This window comes from Mixophyes fleayi, chromosome 7 (genome assembly GCF_038048845.1).
Source record: "Mixophyes fleayi isolate aMixFle1 chromosome 7, aMixFle1.hap1, whole genome shotgun sequence".
Taxonomy (NCBI): Eukaryota; Metazoa; Chordata; class Amphibia; order Anura; family Limnodynastidae; genus Mixophyes; species Mixophyes fleayi.
The window spans coordinates 41,112,382-41,132,835 of record NC_134408.1 but is presented as its reverse complement, the minus strand read 5'-3'; the positions used below and the strand labels follow the sequence as shown (position 1 = coordinate 41,132,835).

The following is a 20,454-nucleotide window of genomic DNA, read 5'->3' as shown; positions in this document are numbered from 1 at the left end:
AGAGACCACACCCAGCGACATGTAGTGCAGTCTGTACTGTCCTGCAGGCCTGGGATAACTCATTCACTCTATATGTGCAACCTTTGTATTTCTTCTATAGCAGTTTCTGAGAGACTGGTGGGGGTGATCTCTGCATCAGACTGTACCACTATAAAACCTCAGTAGCACCACAGGACAGTACCTATTGTGTATTAAATAACATAACAGAAAGGAAGTGGATAAGAGAGGATGGAGAAAAGGGGGAAGGATGCTGGAATAAGATGGTATGAGATAGTAGAATATACAATTTATTTACCAATCTTGTTGAATAATACAGAGTTAAGAGCCTTTGGTAGAATAACATCTCCAACACGTGTCAGGGAGATTAGAGAACATATGTATTTCACATCATTTTTACCATTTTATATTTCATTACAACAGCTGAGGAAGCTGAAGAACAGATCCCATTTACAATATTAAAATAATGGCAAATATAGATTAGTAGACAGTTATGATAAAAGATCATTAATTGAATGGTTCATGCACATATATGAATATTGGTATTATTAGCTCACATGTTACCCTGGTCAGATTAGAGGTATGACCATGTTAATTTGGAGGTATCTTTAAAGAATAGTTTTATTTGTACAGTACATATTGAGTATTTCAGCAGATGATTAGGTAGCAGCAAATTATTGGTAAAAGTAAAACCAAGTCCCGGGATAGTACTCACAATATAAGAGAGCTTTGTTTATTTTCTAATAATACAATCAGGTGACTTTGCCTCAATGTATATATGGGTAATGCAGCCCATACTGTAAGATATCAGGATAGTAGAGGTCAGAGGAGCTCTGTACTTAAGGGGACTTCTTATATCTCACACCTGGGGGTATTATTTCTTATAATACAGGAGTCGTAGTTTTAGACAAGTGTAGAGTCTGAGTGAGGCAAATTTGATGGAGGTAAACGACAATGAAGGACATATGCTGTAAGTATTGTTTGACCAGAATGTATCAAAAACTGTGAAATTTTTTCTCTGTGTCACAGTTTGGCATGGCTGAGTTATGGACAAAAATGACCACTTTAGTGGATATCTTTCACAACTGTTTCAACAACTATAAACTCTAACACATGAATCTGTACAAAAAAAAAAATAACACACATCTTGGGAAAGTTGGATATTATATTTCCACCAATGTCCAAAGCACCAAAAATGTAATTTCAAGCTTCAGGTTGTATTGAGCATTTCTGTGCACAATGTTGAGTTGTCATTGTTGTGGAAGACTATATGATTAATAATAATTATCCTGCATACTTGGCTATATGTATTCCAGCTTTATACATTCCAATTAAACAGTGGTAATGGAGGGCACGTAGATCAGCTTCCAGGTAAAGGGAACCAAAACCAATGGCCTGCATAAGAGTTTCAGTCACCACTAGCAATGTCTAAAAGCTGGTTACACTAGGCCAAGAAACAATGCCCCTGTCTGAGAGAAAAGTAAGGGAGAGAGAAAGGGAGCCTGAGAACCTATACATGGGTGTCCACAGCTTCATAAATGCTCCTATGGCAAGTACAATTTGGAAAGTTATCTACAGATACATAGCACTGTATGTTAGGTCAGCTCTACAAGCTATTAGACTACCAGAATTATCCACCCAGAAAGAATGATGGGAGCTGTAGGACATAGTGAAATGTAACAAGCAAGCTACAGAACTTACACAGAATCCAATGCTGTTAGTTTTATGTTGAAACCGTATCTTTATTAGCATTGGTAGCAAAAATGCCTTTGAGGAAGTGTCTTTGCAGGTACGAAACTAGATAGTCCTCCAGCTGACCTGCTGAACCATCTTTATCCTTGGTACTATATTGCTACCAGTGCTAATAAGGATACTATTTGTTATTGAGCCCGCTCACACCAGTCCTATGAATGGCGTGAGTGAGGTCACTTCCTTATTACATATCACACTGCACACGGGTGGCGGGGAAGCAGCAACAGCGTCCTGCCCCACAATCCTGGGATCGGTAACCAGGTGGAGCCGACGACCAGCTCACCCTTACAGAGCACAGAAGGAGATATATAGCTTACATAGAACTATATATTTAAAAGTACTGTGCACTTCATGACAGTAGTGGCAGAACAAGAGGTTGCAGGTCCCTATCATGTCAGCAAGCTCCACCTGTGATATTCTTATAGCCCAACCTACTTCAGTGTTCATAGTTCACCAGCCAATTATATCCATTTTATGGTATAAACCGGTAATTATGAAAATGGCATCTATCGATTCGTTAGGAGACAGTGGCATCACTGAGTCACTATACAACTACAGATATGTACTGATAGACTGTCATACATCTGCCTGTACTGTGTTGCCTCACACTGTGATCACTACTGTTTAAGTGGACCTTAAAATAGTGATCTATTAATTACTATCGGAAACAGTTTGAATACTCACTGGATTCTAGAGGCAATGGTCCATCCAGCAAAAAAAAATGTATACAAATGAGTATACACGTTTATATATAGGCACTTGTTTTTCCACCAACTGAGGTTGCAATCTCTTGAAGATTGGTCCGGCCCACAAAATGCCTGACTCCACTGTGTGTAGGTGACAAATTTACTTTAAATACAGAGGGATCGGAGGTACTTTCAGCAATGGGACTTCGAAAGTTAACCAATGAAATGATAACCTGACAAAAGAACCTGCTGATGTCTAATAAAGCATATAATTCTTATGAATTCCTGGCAGCATGAGCCATAACGGTCTCGTAGAGAGGATTCTACTGCGGGATTTCATTAATCCATTTCTGGTAAATGACCAGATTCCCTTTATTTGTTAGTGACAATACAATCCACACACACACACACACACACACACACACACACACACACACACACACACACACACACACACACACACACACACACACACACGACTTTACAAGATACACCTTGGCTGGGTGCTGTACACCCATCTTTGTGACAGAAGAGTCATAATTGGCTCAGACTAAAAACACATTACAAAACGGTCTTTGAAGACCAAAGTCGGATACATCCACAAAATAAATAAGGTATAAGACGTTCCCTAGTACTCTTTAATATCTCTGGCTTTGTGATAGTATCTCCCTCATAGGCAGGTCAGTAATGGGGATCACAGTCTTCTACCATGCTGTCAGTGATATAGTTACTGTGCAGGATGTGTGCAGTATAAAGCTTCTCGGAGGCGGTATTCACTGTCCACGCCACAACCTCAATGCCTCTCTCGTTCCACTTCTCCACATAATCTCTGTGACAGAGAGAGACATATTACATCCTAGTACTTCATTCCGATCTTGAATGCTATTAGAGAGGGCACATTTTCAATTCCAAATTATAGCAATGTCTTCATATTCCCCCCACCCCTTGCCTTGTATATGTCCTTCTACAAAATGCTACAGCTCTGTTCTTAGCTTGGGCAGCACTGTGGCTAAGTGGTTAGCACTTCTGCCTCACAGCACTGGGGTCATGAGTACAATTCCCAACCATGGCCTTATCTGTGTGGAGTTTGTATGTTCTCCCCGTGTTTGCGTGGGTTTCCTCCGGGTGCTCCGGTTTCCTTACACACTCCAACATACTGGTAGGTTAATTGGCTGCTAACAAATTGACAATAGTCTGTGTCTGTCTGAGTGTATGTGTTGGAGAATTTAGACTGTAAGCCCCAATGGGGCAGGGACTGATGTGAGCGAGTTCTCTGTACAGCGCTGCGGAATTAGTGGCGCTATATAAATAAAGGTGATGATGAATTCTGTCTGCACTATATCGTCAAGTAATAGACATGTCAAGAGTATGGCACTAGGCACTCAAACACAGCACAGCAGATAATATAATAAAATAGTAAAACAAGTCATTTGCACTGAGGTAAGAACTATTCACCTCTTATATTTAGTGAATAGTCACAGAATAATTTCTTACAGCAAATATTTGTGTAAATGCTGGATTAGATGTAATATAATGTTTTACTATCTGTCTGCATCCTCCATCCGAACTACATAAAGCAATATTATTCCACCTATGCTCTTCTCTTGACATCTGTCCTGACAGTTCCTTAAGATGCTGCCGACCTGCTGCACCCAGGAATGTCTCTACAGTGCCCCCTAGCAGCAGTAAAGTGAACTTACTTTGATATACAATTCTTCTGCATCAAAAAGGCAGATATTCCACATAGATTCCACAGGATGTTGTGTAATGCCCAGTCCAGCAAGACATCCATTGAGACGTAGAAGTAATGGTTCATACTGGAGGTAAAACGAGGTTTACCATCCCCGAGGTGGCTGAGACTCCACGGTCTGTGTGTCAGGGCCGTCACTACATTTATGTCTACTTGTCTCATCTGCAAATTAAACCACATTCACTTCAGTTTAGGCTGATGTAGACAGGAGCTCCTGTACAACACAAATCTGAGAGGCGTTTCTAAAAACATTTATACTGGTAACTGTCAATAAAGGCTCAAAACAACTAATTAAATGCTATCTTTTTTGTACAAATGGCTGGTAACTCTTAGCAATTAGTTACTTAGATACAGTACCTTTCCTTCACCTATGGAGTAATGTTCTCCTTTAAGTGTTTGTGTGTATTTTTGGACACACTAAGGGGGGTATTCAATTGTTAGCGTTAATGAAAAAAAACGAGCGCTCAAAAAATCTTAGCGTTAATACGGTAATTACTCGCGGAATTTCAGCTCGCCGCTCCCTGAAATTCCGCGAGTAAACTACCGTATTAACGCTTTTCGCGCGCAATATTACTGTGTAAACGGTAATATTTTTTGAGCGCTCGTTTTTTTTCGTTAACGCTAACAATTGAATACCCCCCTAAAAGACACTTTGGGCTAGATTTACTAAGGTGCGGGTTTGAAAAAGTGGGGATGTTGCCTATAGCAACCAATCAGATTCTAGCTGTCATTTTGTAGAATGCACTAAATAAATGATAACTAGAATCTGATTGGTTGCTACAACATCTCCACTTTTTCAAACCCGCAGCTTAGTAAATTTAGCCCTTTGTATTTTCTCTTAAAATTTCTTGTGGAATATACTAATTTTGGAACCTGACCTACATCTAATACTATTTGTCAGATGTCATCTTCTTTTCTCTCCATAACCATTATTTCCTAAAATGGTTTTTTTTCAATGCAGATGTAAAAAGTTTTCAGCAACATGATTTCAAAATTGTACTGACAATGCAATAATGCGTTCTGAAGGCCTGGATTGAGTATATGCCAACAACACATGATGTTAATACACGAAGTAGGACAGCAGAATATATTTCATTTAAAGTAGGCAAATAATTTGATACAAAGTAAAGGTAGTTGAACTTTCACTTACTTTATAAATAACGTTTGGTTCAAAAGAACAGACAATGCTGCTGTTGTACAGTTGGGGAAAGTCAACATATAGATTCCTGAGGGCTTCAGCGGCCTAAGAAATAAACATAGAACATTTTCTGTAATAATAACGCAGAAGTAACTGAAACATAATCCACAACAGGCTGTTTGTTTGGATGCAAGTAAAAACCTACCGGGAGACACAGTAAACATATATAGATTTAAATGAGACACAGACTACGCAGACCCATGAGAGATGACATTTGTTCTCAGCTTCTCTTCTATTGGTGGTAAACAATAGCCGACATTTATGGAAACTAATTTACAGGTAACTAAATAAGCCGTCGAGTTGTCCATGGCAACCAATCAGACTTATGCTTTTATTTTCGAAGCTGTAAAAAGCTATTACACTGTATTTCAATGCGTATAAGATACTAAGAGAAAAATACATCCAGGTTGGTTGCATCATGTACATTAAAACCATAACACATGAATGCTGGCAGAACTGTAATTTAGTTCTCTTGGGAGAACATACATATTGGAATATACTCTTTTTTTCATTCTAAGTTAGACACACAATCTATAAATAAATATACAACCCAAAATGCAGTTTAAATTGTATTATACGTTTAAAGTACTTGCACATTAGCAGTTATACAGAGAGCTGAATGTATTATTCTACAGAAAACATGGATCTGCCCTACATGATATTGAGTAAAAGGCAAAACAACACTGAATGTTTCAAACACACACACTCTCACCAATCTGCCACCTGTTGATCACTGGCTGTTGTTAAATTACGGCATTACGTGGCAATGATACCCTGCTTACTATATTCAATTGTTGGCGCTACTGTCTAAGGTAACGCAGCGCGCGCACTATTACCGTCATTACGGTAATAGTGCGCGTAAATACCGTTATTACGGTACTTTTCTCGCTGGATTTCAGCTCGCTGCTCAGGGAGCTGCGAGCTGAAATCCGGCTTAGTATTACCGTAATAACGGTAATACCTTTTCCGCGGCGGAAACCGCCAACAATTGAATATGCTCCAAATAGACCCACTTGGAAAACAGGCGAAAATGTAAAAAACAAACAAAAAAAAAACGTTTTTAGGAAGTCAATGTGTGAACCATTTGGGGCCTCATGTTGTTCACTAAAAATGCATAGTCCACATTTTAAGTCCAAACTGCTTGTAACAGGCCTCTCTTCAGTAGGTCACCGTCTGCCCCGTATCCCCCACACTGTGTAACAAAGGGATTGTGCTAGCGCTCTCCGTCACATGTTGAAACACAATTCAGGAGATACTGGTTTATGGAATAGATCTGAGGGTAAATGTATCAAGCTGAGAGTTTTCCGGCGAGTTTGAAAAACCAATCAGATTCTAGCTTATCATTTATTTAGTACATTCTACAAAATGATAGCTAGAATCTGATTGGTTGCTGTAGACAACATCTCCACTTCTCAAACCCGCCGGAAAACTCTCAGCTTGATACATTTACCCCCTGGGGTGTTAAATAGAATTTAGAGTGTTAGGTATAAAGTTTGAGGGATTCAAGAGTACAGTTACAGGCTTATTAAATTGGATTGATATTAATTAAGAGCTCAATATTAGTTTGGTATGGTAAATATTAATGAGCATGGATTGATTTTGTATGAAAGTACCTTTTAACTACAAGTTAGAATGTTAGGAAGAATCACACCACTGATTATTCTCTGAGTATTATAGATTGTAAATTATTATACAATTCTATCATTCTACTTCTCATCTTAAGAGATTCTGACAACTGACTCATTTTTTTCCACTATGAACTATCATAAGTCTAGTGCATACATTTGTGGCAAAAATAATAATTATAGTTTATTATGTAAAAAGTACAAGCCACGGGACTCAACCTTTCAATCAATCATAATGGCTGATGTTAAAATCCAACTGCATATTCCAGCAACTCCAATAAAAAGCGGATCGGTCTCCATTTCATGTTAACGGAATCACTGATCATTCTGGACTGACAAACTGAGCCTTTTACTTCCCAAATAACCTATGACATCACTCTTACATGTTTCCCATCCTATCCATTTCAACACACACTTTGTACTGTATGTTGGAACTCTTGAGTATAATGGAAAACATACATTCAATATGTCCATTCTATTGTCTAGAGATGTCATTGCCTCTGTCAGTGAGGCAGCCAAGACTTGTCTTTTTGCCCCACAACACATATAGTCTGGTTAGGTGAGATTAACAAGCTATTCTTGCCTTAAGAGATTCATGATCATTCATCACAACCAATTTCAGTTTTTTTGTGGCTAGCAAAAGTAAAGAAAACAGGAACACACAGAACTGTAAAGAAAAACAACAATAACATAATAACAGGTTTCTTTTCATACAAATTAGTCTAAAGTCTGTTAACAAAAATAAAAACAAAGACAGTGAAGATACCAGGTGTTATATGTGCAAAAAAAAGAAGAATAACAACAAAACTGACAATCAGGCAGCCTTATTAACACATGGAAAAGAAAATTAAAAGGTTTCCATGGGCCACCGATTTTTCATTCAGAAAATGTATCTCCCCGTTTGAATAGGCATCAATCAGGGTATATCACACATGCATCTAACCACTGGAAAACCAAAAGGTAACAACTGGAAGTCAATGTAAACTGCCTGGAAAATTAGGTTCCCTTATAGAAAATGTTGTTACTAAAGCTGGGTACACACTACACTGTTTTCGTCCAATAATCGGCTGAATCAGCCGACATACGACCGCTCGTTTAAAAGTCGGGTCAGTGTGTGCAGTGACACAATGGTCGAAAGTCTGCCCAAATGGACGATTGTCGCCTCATTTGGTTGGTCGTACCGTTTAATATTTTCATTCCAATCTCGTTTCCGCTGCGTAGTGTGTATAAACTTCCGACTGATCCACAACAGTGAGTGCGAAATTAGTCATTGCTCACGACAACATGGCTGTAAAATGTCGCTAAAGGGACGTCCGCTCTTCCCTTTATCGTCCTAAACAAGGCTAGTGTGTATGCAGTCCATGGACCGAGCGATCGGACCATCGATCGCATGTAAAATCGCTCAGCATAAAAAGTTGGTTTAAATTTCTGTAGTGTGTACCCAGCTTAAGTGTGAACATAGAGATTGTGCAGGACATGGAGGTACAGGAGAACATTGTGGCTATATATATATATATATATATATATATATATATATATATATATAATGAAGGGCTGGGATTATGTGTCTACCAGAACTATCCCCTGCACACCCATACCATCATGAAGATGCATGATGCAACCAAGGAATGCTATTAATTCTTTATGCTTCCAAGATTTAGTGTGGGTGTAAGGATGCAGGCTATTGGCATTTAAGTTAAGCACATAGGGTTTAAGAAGGAGGATGCATTGGTGAAAGAGGTAAATTCCAGGGGTGAACTGAGACTGTCAATTGAGACTACCCTATAAACTTAATGCACCGTTATGCTAAATCAATAACCATAAAATATCTGACGTTGTTAATCTACATAACTCATTATCCAACATTTGACCCGTTGAGTGCTCTGCATCCACTACATGGCCCCCTACAGTGCTAAGGACCTCTCATTTAATGAGTTAAGAGAACCAACAGACCACTTCCCACCACGCTCTGTGGTTTTCTGATACTGCCAGAGGAATGTAATCTTTCCTCCATTAGAAACATGCATGCACACTAGCGTCACAGCGTGTACGCGCACAGAGATACGAGGGGTGGCTCTCTTAGAGCCTCTATCTCCCTACACTGGCACTTAGAGCTAAGGGTACCCTTGTTTGAAAGAGGGACTTTCTTTCTTTCAAATTATGGTACCTGTTTACTTTATTGCTTGTTGATCGCTTTTAAATCAGCAGGCATTTAATAAATATATGATGAGCACAAAAGTGATCAGCTCAGTGGTGAGAAAAGCCTTACGGGGTTAAATGGTTTTATTCAGTTTTGGATCTCATATCATGTACCCATTTGCCGCTGTGATGATAACTTGTTAAGCTTTGTACTGTTGCTTTAAACTGAAACTAAAGAGTTAAATGAAACAACACTGCAAGACCTTTATCAGAAAGGGCCCATAGTACTAGTATAAAGGGACCATACTGAAACCTGGAGAGATCTGGGGGTAAATGTATCAAGCTGAGAGTTTTCCGGCGGGTTTGAAAAACCAATCAGATTCTAGCTATCATTTATTTAGTACATTCTACAAAATGACAGCTAGAATCTGATTGGTTGCTATAGGCAACATCTCCACTTTTCAAACCCGCCAAAAAACTCTCAGCTTGATACATTTACCCCATGGAAGGGTAGAGAGAACTCTATGGGCATTGTGGCTGTATAAACTGCTGATCAATGTGACTTGTTCTATAGAAGACATTTTATGGCAAATGTTAATGTAAAATTTGCAGTTCATCCACCTGTAAAAACTGATGTTTTTTGGTGGATTTATATACATGATGTCAATATATTGTGCAGTGCATGCATTGAACATATATTAGTGATAATAAAAATAAAAGCAACACCCACAAAATTTCCATAAACACACTGACAACATCTGTGTAACACAACATGCACACCGCTGCATCCGCCACTCTTGTACTAAAACAACGCTACGTGAGGGACCAGTGGCCAGTAGTGCAGGGGGAGAGCACGCCTTCGGCATAGGAATACTGCTGCTAGGTCTGTCAGGTCACACTATTACCTGGGTGGCATGGCCTTTAACATCAAAGTAAATAATTAGATTGTGCTGTATACATTCTCTAACGGCCTCCGTCAAAGTCGGAACTTTTTCCCCATTATACAGGTGCCTGCAGGGCAGAGAAACACAATCTGTCATTAACGTTTATCTTACTTATTTAGTGGGTAAAACTATGATATTGTTCAATTTTAAGTATTAACCTTTGGCTCAATATGAACAAATGTACATATACTTCACTTCTTGTAAGGTTTATTTTCACTTTGTGTTTCAATTCTTCTTCAGTAAAAAAAAACAGGGTGCAATTCATCACATTCTTCTTGGCATATTTTCATTCAAGATACATGAAGGCAGTTAATGTGTGGGCAGACTCAATATTCACAAAAATGCAATATATCAATTAACTAGTAACACCACTGATGGTGTTACAAAATGCAGGTCTACAGTACAACGCTTTCTACTTTCTACTGCATTTATTTTTGTGCAAATGGTTTACTATGGGATGTGCAGGTCAATATGGTAGTACCTATGGCAGTGGATCCCAAACTTTCTCAGTTTCAAGCCACCCTTGGGGTCTCCATAATTATTATAAGGCACCCCTAAGCCAAAATAATTACCAAGTAGTACCCCTCCGTGCATACCCAGCTTACCACGGGCCCTGGCTACGGCATCCCTGTGAGATCGCCGCGCCGCAGCACCCCGGGAGCCGCAGCGCACAGTTTGGGAACCGCTGACCTATGGGGTTGTAAACATTTGTATCTTCTGAAAGGAAGAGCATCTACTGCTAAATATGGTCTAGGCGCCTTATACACCTCGTACTGTATTGAATTGCAAATACAAAGTTTCATTTTGTGGGAAGAGATATTTTAATGAAATTCAAGTGGTGAAGACAGAACATTTACAGGGGCAATATTGGGTGGTCACAGACCCATAATTGTCGGTGGTGCTTCTACAATTTATTTTAATGGGAGACCTTTTGCACATTTCAAATGCAATTTAAATATTAGAGACCATTCATAAGTGCAAATTCTACCTATGGACCTTCACAAATGAAAGCTACACCCATTTAAACAGTCAGGCAAAGTTTGCCATTTGTTGTCTTTAAAAACATAAAGGAACTTCTGTGGCTACCATTTACTTCCTCCAATGGCTACTTAGGCCATCTTGCTTCACCTAGAAAATGCCAATTTAATCTAACTACATCCCCTTCATTTAAGACTACCATTCAATCTCACTTTGTTATCCAGCCTCCCAAACTATCTATTAGTTATTCAGGTAATACTTTTGTTTGTACTCAGATGTTTTTATGATAAATACTTACGGCTTTCTTTAAGCAGAGATACTTTTACTCTATTATCAGAACATTTTTGTCTGCATATCACACATACCACAACTCCGTAACAGGTCTTTCTCACACTGGATAAACCGGCTCTGTCTGGCAGTTCATGTACCTAATTATCTGTGTGCAAAGAGTGCTACATTTATGGTGATAGTTCTACAAATCCCTCTAACGTATACACTATATGGACAAAAGTACTTGGTCACACCTGTTAATTATTGAATTGAGGTGTTTCAATCAGACCCGTTGCCAGAGGTGTATAAAATTAAGCACCTAACCATGCAGTCTCCATTTGCAAACATTTGTGATACAAAATGGGTCATTCTGGAGAGCTCAGTGACTTCCACCATGATAGGATGCCACCTTTACAATAATACAGTTCGTGAAATTTCATCCCTCCTGGATATTCCACGGTCAACTGTAAGTGATATTATTAAAAAGTGCTTAAGAACAATAGCAACTCAGCCACGAAGCGGAAGACCACGTAAAATCACAGAGCGGGGTCAATGACTGCTAAGGAGCATGGTGCGTAAAATCACCAACACTCTGATTCCATAGCTGAAGAGTTACAAACTTCCACTGGCATTAATGTAAGCACAAAAACTGTGTGGCGGGAGCTTAATGGAATGGCTTTCCATGGCCGAGCAGCTACATGCAAGCCTCACATCACCAAGACCAATGCCAAGCGTCGGATGGAGTGGTGTAAAGCACACAGAAACTGGATGTGTACTTCTCTGTTTGGCGGTCAGATGGGCGAGTCTGGTTTTGGCAGTTGCCGAAAGAACGTTTTATGCCTAACTGCATTATGCCAACTGTGAAGTTTGGTGGAGGAGGGATAACGGTATGGGGCTGTTTTTCAGGGTTTGGGCTAGGCCCCTTATCTCCAGTAAAGGACAATCTTAATGCTTCAGCATACCAAGTCATTTTGGACAATGCTATACTTCCAACTTTGTGGCGAGAGTTTGGAGAAGGTCCTTCTCTATTCCAATATGACTGTGCCCCAGTGCACAAAGCAAGGACTACAAAGACATGGTTTTATGAGTTCAGTGTGATAGAACTTGACTGGTCCACACAGAGCCCTGACCTCAACCCCTTCAAACACCTTTGGGATGAACTGGAACGGAGATTGTGAGCCAGGCCTTCTCGTCCAACATCTGTGCCTGACTTCATAGATGCTCTACAGAATGAATAGGCACAAATTCCCACAGAAACACTCCAACATCTTATAGAAAGCCTTCCAAGAAGAGTGGAAGCTGTTATCACTGCAAAAGGGGGACCAACTTCATATTAAAGTATATGTATTTGAATACAATGTCATTACAGTCCCTGTTAGTGAATACTTTTGTCCATATAGTGTATGTTGGACTAGTGTGTCTGTAAGAGGAGTGGTGCTGTGTTCACGCAGATACAAATTCTTGCCAGTTACACTTTTACAGGAAAGTTTATTTCTAGACAAACTACGAACAATGCAATAAAAAGTATCTAGCACACAAAATAATAATAAAGACAGTCCAGATGTTCCCTTACTGTTAAGTATGTCTCCATTTTTCATTGTCAGATTGCACCTATCGATGCTTTAGGTGGATATAATTTGCACAAAAATAAATGTTTTTAATGGACTTTAGTAATTAGCCTCTTTAGGGCTCTGACACCTTTCTGGATTCTGGAGCTGTCAATGTATGGAAAAGCGTCTATCCAGTTCAAGCAGCACGATTCGATGTAATTCCAGTTATAGTACTATAGTAGTGTCTTCTGTTTTTAAAAGCTCTGACACTAAGCAACTGATGGTTTTGCGCAAATCTCTTACATATTTTAAACACAGTATTTTTTTAATCAAAATTACACTACTGTGTCGTTTTATCTGTATTGTGTTATAAACTGCTGGAAGTACTCTCACTGGAAAGTATTAATTTTGCTTTCTATGCGGTGATGTTTATCTAGTATAAATGAAGTAAGTATCCTGCACTCTTGGGGCTAGATTTACAAAGCTGCGGGTTTGAAAAAGTGGAGATGTTGCCTATAGCAACCAATTAGATTCTAGCTTTCATTTATTTAGTACCTTCTACAAAATGACAGCTAGAATCTGATTGGTTGCTATAGGCAACATGCCCACTTTTTCAAACCCGCAGCTTAGTAAATCTAGCCCCTGGAGGTAAACTGCAGTCAGGTGGTGAGAAAGAGATAGTCCGATGTCATGTGTGATCAGTGAGGGCAGATCCCAGCTCCACATGCTCCAAAGATTCGCTCATCTACCCACTCACCCTAGACGGTGTTTAGCGGCAGGGTTGAGCTCTCTGATTTCAGCAAAGGTAAAGTCAGTCAATCTGCCAAAGCCATCGGTTGTCCTTTCCACTGTATCATCATGCATGAGAATGGGGACTCCATCTTTAGTGAACTCCAAGTCCAGCTCCACACCAGTTGCCCCATTCTGTGCAGCCTGGAAGAAAAGATTGTCATCATATTATTATACCAAGTCCCTTAGGGTAGGGCCACCCCTCCTCCTAACCGTAGTCTACAAGTCTATTCCTGTACATTGATGAAAACCGCAGGCAGCATAATTTGTAAATCCAGTGAAATGTACATGGTTTTTAAAACAAGTGTTTTGCTTTGATCTATTGCAAAAAATATGTTTCTGAACTGGACGCAATTAAACACGCTAAGGTGAACAAACTCTATGCACTAATGAAACTCTCTCCCCTATTAAAGTGCGCATATGTACATTGTGAGCATGTGTCAATTAAAAGAAAATTAGAAATGTGTTTCTTTCTTTTACATAATCATAACAATAATAGGCATCTGCGCATGGAGTTTGCCTAGGTACACCCTAATACAAGCGTTAAAGTGGGGTCACAAGCGCTGTCCATCTACAACAGCGCTTCTCTCAGGCGGCTGCTAAACATACAAGACGGCCAAAATAGCTGCTGCCACTTGTCCAGCAGCTCCTCCCATGTTCCTCTGCGGAACTGAAGTGGTCTGACCATCCGTGTCCTGACTCCAGAGGTGAATTACATAGGAATATAAGCCGCCTACTGCCTATATATGTTTTACTAATATATGTGTTTAATGATAATGTGTGGCATAACATGAACTGGGGGCACTACTGGGTGGCATAATATGAACTGGGGGCACTACTGGGTGGCATAATATGAAGGGGGGCACTACTGGGTGGCATAATATGAAGGGGGCACTATTGGGTGGCATAATATGAAGGGGGGCACTACTGGGTGGCATAATATGTACTGGGGGCACTACTGGGTGGCATAATATGAACTGGGGGCACTACTGGGTGGCATAATATGAAGGGGGGCACTACTGGGTGGCATAATATGAACTGGGGGCACTACTGGGTGGCATAATATGAAGGGGGGCACTACTGGGTGGCATAATATGAAGGGGGGCACTACTGGGTGGCATAATATGAACTGGGGGCATTCATGTGTGGCATAATATGATCTTGGAGCAACCTGTGGTACAGAGTATCCCTCTCTAGGTGTCCCTGGCAACGGGTGCACACCCTGATGAAAGAGTCATATAGCCTATGGTCTGACAGAAAAGTAGTGTGGGGTGATGTACCTACCCTTAATTGATTTTATTTTTGCAGTCTGTAATTTCTACATTCTCTATAACTAATGAAAAATAATAATCAAATGTTCTCAAAGTGAAACTAGGAAAGTAAACAATTGTTTTTAGGTTTTTTTTTTAAAAAAACACATTCAATTTATATCGGCAACCTTTTCTATGATCTGGTTATTTTACAATCCATATTACTCAATAGCTTGTTTACCTACTGTAACCTTTCAATATTGCCGTGGATAATGATATTAACAAGCAGCACTCTATATTTCTGATTATTTTTATCTCAATATTTAATTACTTCCATTGAACTGTGATTTTAGCATTTTATTTTAGTACTTACTTATAGGGGGGGATTCAATGCAAAGCAACGCGTGACCGAACATCACCGTGATTTTCGGCGGTGCACATTTCCAGTACCCCACAACATTGCGATTTTCCTAGGCACCTCCATGGGTGTTGCATCGCTGCAGAGTGCCCTCGCGTCCGCTCCGTAGGCACTACGCGCTACATCGCGGAGAACTGAATCAGCCCCATAGGGGGGAATTCAATGCCCCCCAAAGTACTGCCGCGTTATAGATATTACCGTTATTACGGTAATATTAACCCAGCTTTCTGCTCGCAGCTCCCAAAAATCCAGCGTTAGAACTACCGTAATAACTGTAATAGATTTTCCGCAGCGGAAGCCGCCAACAATTGAATATGCCCCTTAGTCTTAAGAATATGGATAACTGCATCCAAGGAACTGTACTGTACGGTTGGTCAATGTTGAAAAATAGTGGTCATTTTTGGGACCAATCTTCAAAACCCAGGAATGTCACTGGAAATTAGGGACTGTGGCCAACAAAAGCAATAGACCACTGTTTCTAGCAATCCTTACAAATAACCCCCCTCAATGTACTAGTATGTAAAATGATAGTAAAAGCAGAGCATAGTCTGCATTCCACTAGCACTAAATCTGCTATGCATGGCATTTAACTAATATATATATATATATATATATATATATATATATATATATATATATATACATACATACATATATTATTTGTGTATTCTGTGTATGACACTGAATCGGTGAAAGCAGTGCACTAGATGCAGTTAGGTGAAATAAGTGCACGCAGTGTAGTATAATATTATAAACGAGGAGTACAATTACTGACCAGTCGGATAGCAGCTAAGGTGTTCTCGGGGGCATCGTGTGCCCCTCCTCTGTGGGCGATAATGGACACCTTGCTCCGGGGCTTGAGTACATGCAAGGCCCGGGACTCCGGGACAGGCGGAAACCTATAGGTTACTAGCAGGAGATACAGCCCGCAGATCAGCAGACATGACAGCTTGGGACTGCGGGTGATCAGCAGCAGGAGCACGAAGAGGGCAGAGAAGGAGACCAGCAAACCTCCGCCCAACATTATTGCTGGGTGCTGGAGGGAAGGGGCCCCTCAAGCCTGGGACCAGCACGGACCTTCCTGCCTTGCAGGCTCCGATCTGCACAAGGCACCGGATAGTGAGGCGGAGACAGACAACTATATTACTAAACAATGGCTGATGTCATTACATACAGCGTGGACAAGCTCCACTATAGGACTGCTATGAGCTACCTATATATTTATTTCAGATTGTGACCCAAAACAAATCTTCATAATGCTTGGATTTAATTGTGTCAAATATTTTAATTGTGACAAGAATTTAAATTATTTAAATATTTACATTACTATTTAATGTCCATGTAATGTGCTACAGTTCTGAAAGTACCACAAAATAATGTTCTTCTATAAAAGGATAGATCCACAAACTGTCTGGAAGAGCCTAAAATACACATTAAGTAGAACAATTAAGTATAAACAGCTAGCACTTTCCACACAACTTCCTAGAAAACAAACTATCACTGTCATATTCATTACATTATTATTGCATTGTTCATTTAAACGATTGGCAGAATGAGCTGGTCCAAAGTCTCCAATTCTCTAGCTGTAACCATGTTTTGAACACTCAATTAACTAGTGACATAACTATCTGGTCCACAATGGGCAGCCTTTATATACCGCTGATCTAAAATACTAGTTGAATGATAGGGTGGCTTTTCAAAAACCTTAAATAGCCTTTTTAAGTTATTTTTTTTTGTCATTCATACTCCTGAGGCATCAAAGTGGGAATACTTTCTGTTTTACCCTATTTGGGACCTAAAAGGAAAGTTTGGGGCTGGTGTTACGGCCAGAGCCAGAGATTTATGATAGCTCAAGGGGTTCTGAAAATTCACCAGGGCAAATAGGGACCTGAAAACAAAAGAAAATTACAATAGTGTGTATCGTCGTTAATTATTCTAGGTTTAATGTAAATGCAGCCTTGTCCACCTAAGAATGAACTTAGGCTTGTTCATAAAAGAAATTGCTTGTTGTCTCCTAACATATTATGATGCAGCACTTTAAAAAATGGGAAAATTACAAAACAAACAATAAACAAACTGAAGATACAAGAGGTATAGAGCTTACTGTCCTTGTGAATTAATACTCTATGGGGCATATTTATTAATAAACCCATTTTGAACACGATCCATTTCAATCCTTATTGCAATGATAAGGATTGAAATATTGTGAGTATTTAATAAAAATCTTCACTTCGAACAGTAGCCACGAAAAACTGCTGTTCCTGCAAATACCTGTGCTCTATGGGGCATATTTAATAAAGCACGATAGTGCTTTTAACGGGTAATTAAGGTCCCACAGTGCCCTCCGCAAATTTATTAAGGGGGCATCGCAGCAGATATCATGGATATCTGCTGCTTTGCATTCCTCTTCGTTTTTGGGAGCAGTCACCATTCAACAGAATGGTGACTGCTCCTGGCCGCAATCTAACAAGTCCCGAAAAAACATTTTTTTCGGGAACTTGTCATGTTAATGTACGCCAGCTGCAGCTGGCGTACATCATCCGAATTGAGGAAATCTAATGCTGTCAGCTCTGCTCCGGAGAGCAGAGCTGGACAGCGCATGTGTGGAGGGATCACATGATCCCTCCCTGTCACTCACAGCTCTCTCTCTGCAACTATCGTTGCAGAGACAGAGGGGATCTGTGTGCGCATGTCCAGTTCTTGGAACTGGACATGCGCAATTGAAGAGTAAGGAGAAGACCCGAAGACAGCGCTTCCGAAGAGGGGGGTAAGTATGTTTTTTTTTATCACTGAAACAGCAGTTTTTCGGAACTGCTGTTTCTGTGCACGGCTGTACATAAATGTGAGAAGTAGTTCAATCTTTATCATTGCGATAAGGATTGAAAACTACTTTTCACTTTATGTGAATATTGATAAATGTGCCCCTATGTCTTCTATTGTGACTATCGCAAAGTGGCCACCTTTGCGATAGTGACCTGAGAGGAGACAAGTAAGATGCAGTGAGGGATCCGATCCAATGCTCTCCCCATAGGCTTCAATGGCTAACGCCAGCTTCAGCACAAATTGTGCAAAATTGCAGACCCCACAGATAGCTTTGTAGTTCAAAGTCAAATGCATTACGCTTTTAATAAATTTCAACTTTACTTTAAAATGTGGCTGTATAGGAGATGGAATGTGGAGGAGTGCAGACAATTAAATAGTGACTATCATACTTGCCAACATTCTAAAATACTTATCAGGGACACTATTCTGCTGAACAGGTGCACTATGTAATTCACGCTCAATAATGTCTTTGTGGATCTCCTTCCCCTTTCATTGTCACCTCACCTGTACTGTGATGGGTCCTCCAGGGCACCAGTAAGGAGGACATGAGCAGATTAGAGGCAGAACTGTAATTGCTCAGCTCTCCAATTAAGCAATTAACGCTGTGACCACTTTCTGACCCTTACCCGCATGAGGGAAAGAGATTAACAAAAGTTTCCTTATCAGGATAGCTGGAGGCAGTAGTTAGGGTGCGTTCTGTAGCAGTGCTCTAAAAGCAGGGACTGTCCCTGGAAATTAGCAACTAAGCACTAATGTACAAGTAACAAAAACAATTGCATAAATTAGAAGAATGCTGGCAGGCCTACCTGCCCAATATTTTTTTAAGATGGCAATAAAAGACCTTTGTGGCTTTGACATTGTTGAGTGATTGAAGAGTGTTTTTGGCAGGGGTTACAATAACTGCTCAACTTGCTAATGTTTCATTAAAGAAAGTGACTAAAGTGATGTTGAAATGATGTTACTTATTGAAGACAAATTGTGTTGCACCGTACCGCAATACACTGCATTGTCTAAGAGAAAGCACAGTACAGGTCTGGCAGCTTGAAACAGTCCAACACCATATTAAGATGCTTTGTGTTGATTAGTGTCATTATTGTTAAAGGGATCACCTGTATATATACGCTATTAACTGTATATATCATATTTTAAACAGAAAATCAGCAATGACAACCATAAAAGGCACTAAATGCCTCCTTTTTATGCCACAAACTGCAAACCAGATGTAGAGACCCATTTATTTCATTAATTATACTCTATGTGTATCATTAATCAGAATTCTATAACAATAATCAGATTTTCACCTGCAGTAATAATCCCTGCACCTGGTATGATGTCTCACCACATTTCGAATGCACATTCAATATCACTTTGCAAATCATGGAGCAAGTCATCCATGCTTCTAGTCATAGCTAGTTTTAACTCTAAGGGGCATATTCAATTGTCCGCGGGATTGACGAAAATCCAGCGGTCCGTGCAGGATTACTGTTATTACGGTAATCCTGCGCGGAAAAACCGTTAATACGGTAATTTACTCGCTGGATTTCAGCTCGCAGCGCTGAAATCCAGCGAGAGATTACCGTATTAACGGTAATAGTTTTTCCGCGCTCTAACCCGCGGACAATTGAATACCCCACTTAAAATAAGTGTCCTTTGTTAATATTATGTTACCCTTGTGGATGTCAGATACTGCTCTGTCCATTAGATTGTCATCTAGCCACTGAGCTCCCATTCCAACATTACACTGTCGGAGCTCTCTTTTCATATCATATCACTATATTATCGGGCAGCACAGTGGCTTAGTGGTTAGCACTTCTCCTGATGTGATATCGTTATCAATTTTGCCAATGACTTAAAGTCCCGATCAGCATGCCAATTCATGTGTACACACTATACACGTTTTACAAGATTTACCCTCAGATCTGTGCTCTTCATCTGTCATAACCATCGGCTGAAGAGACCGTGACTCTAAACTCTATGGAGATCTGCCTATACTGCTGGTTGTGAGCGCATACACACTGCAGAATTGGAACAACATTATTGACATAGATTTTTGGTCTGTTTATAAAATAAAATCAAACAATATGATGTGCTTTGGAACGATAAAACATAAACATTGGATCGCACATACTAATTCGATAATAGGGTAAAAAAAAACTTTAGTGTGCACCCATCCTTAGAATTAAGTCTTATTTGCTAATTCACTGTCATCACTTATAAATTCTGGACAAGATATATATGTAGCACTGGAACTCAAGGGGTCTGAAGATCTTACCTCCAGTACAAGG

At 39.9% G+C, this 20,454-nt stretch overlaps 1 protein-coding gene across 2 annotated transcripts; it reads right to left on the bottom strand.

Moving 5' to 3' along the window:
- Window positions 1-271: 271 nt before the first annotated feature.
- Window positions 272-20,179, bottom strand: GDE1 (glycerophosphodiester phosphodiesterase 1). Of its 2 annotated transcripts, none has more exons than XM_075179744.1 (6): window positions 20,081-20,179; window positions 13,647-13,822; window positions 10,053-10,158; window positions 5,336-5,428; window positions 4,136-4,347; window positions 272-3,264 (listed from the first exon to the last, which is right to left on the bottom strand). In XM_075179744.1, exons 1-6 carry the CDS (start codon window positions 20,099-20,101, stop codon window positions 3,117-3,119), a joined length of 756 nt encoding a protein of 251 aa, XP_075035845.1. In that variant the 5' UTR covers window positions 20,102-20,179; the 3' UTR covers window positions 272-3,116. The 2 variants fall into 2 exon arrangements, with proteins under 2 accessions (XP_075035845.1, XP_075035844.1); XM_075179743.1 differs by lacking the exon at window positions 20,081-20,179 and adding an exon at window positions 16,122-16,476.
- Between the last annotated feature and the right edge of the window lie 275 nt (window positions 20,180-20,454).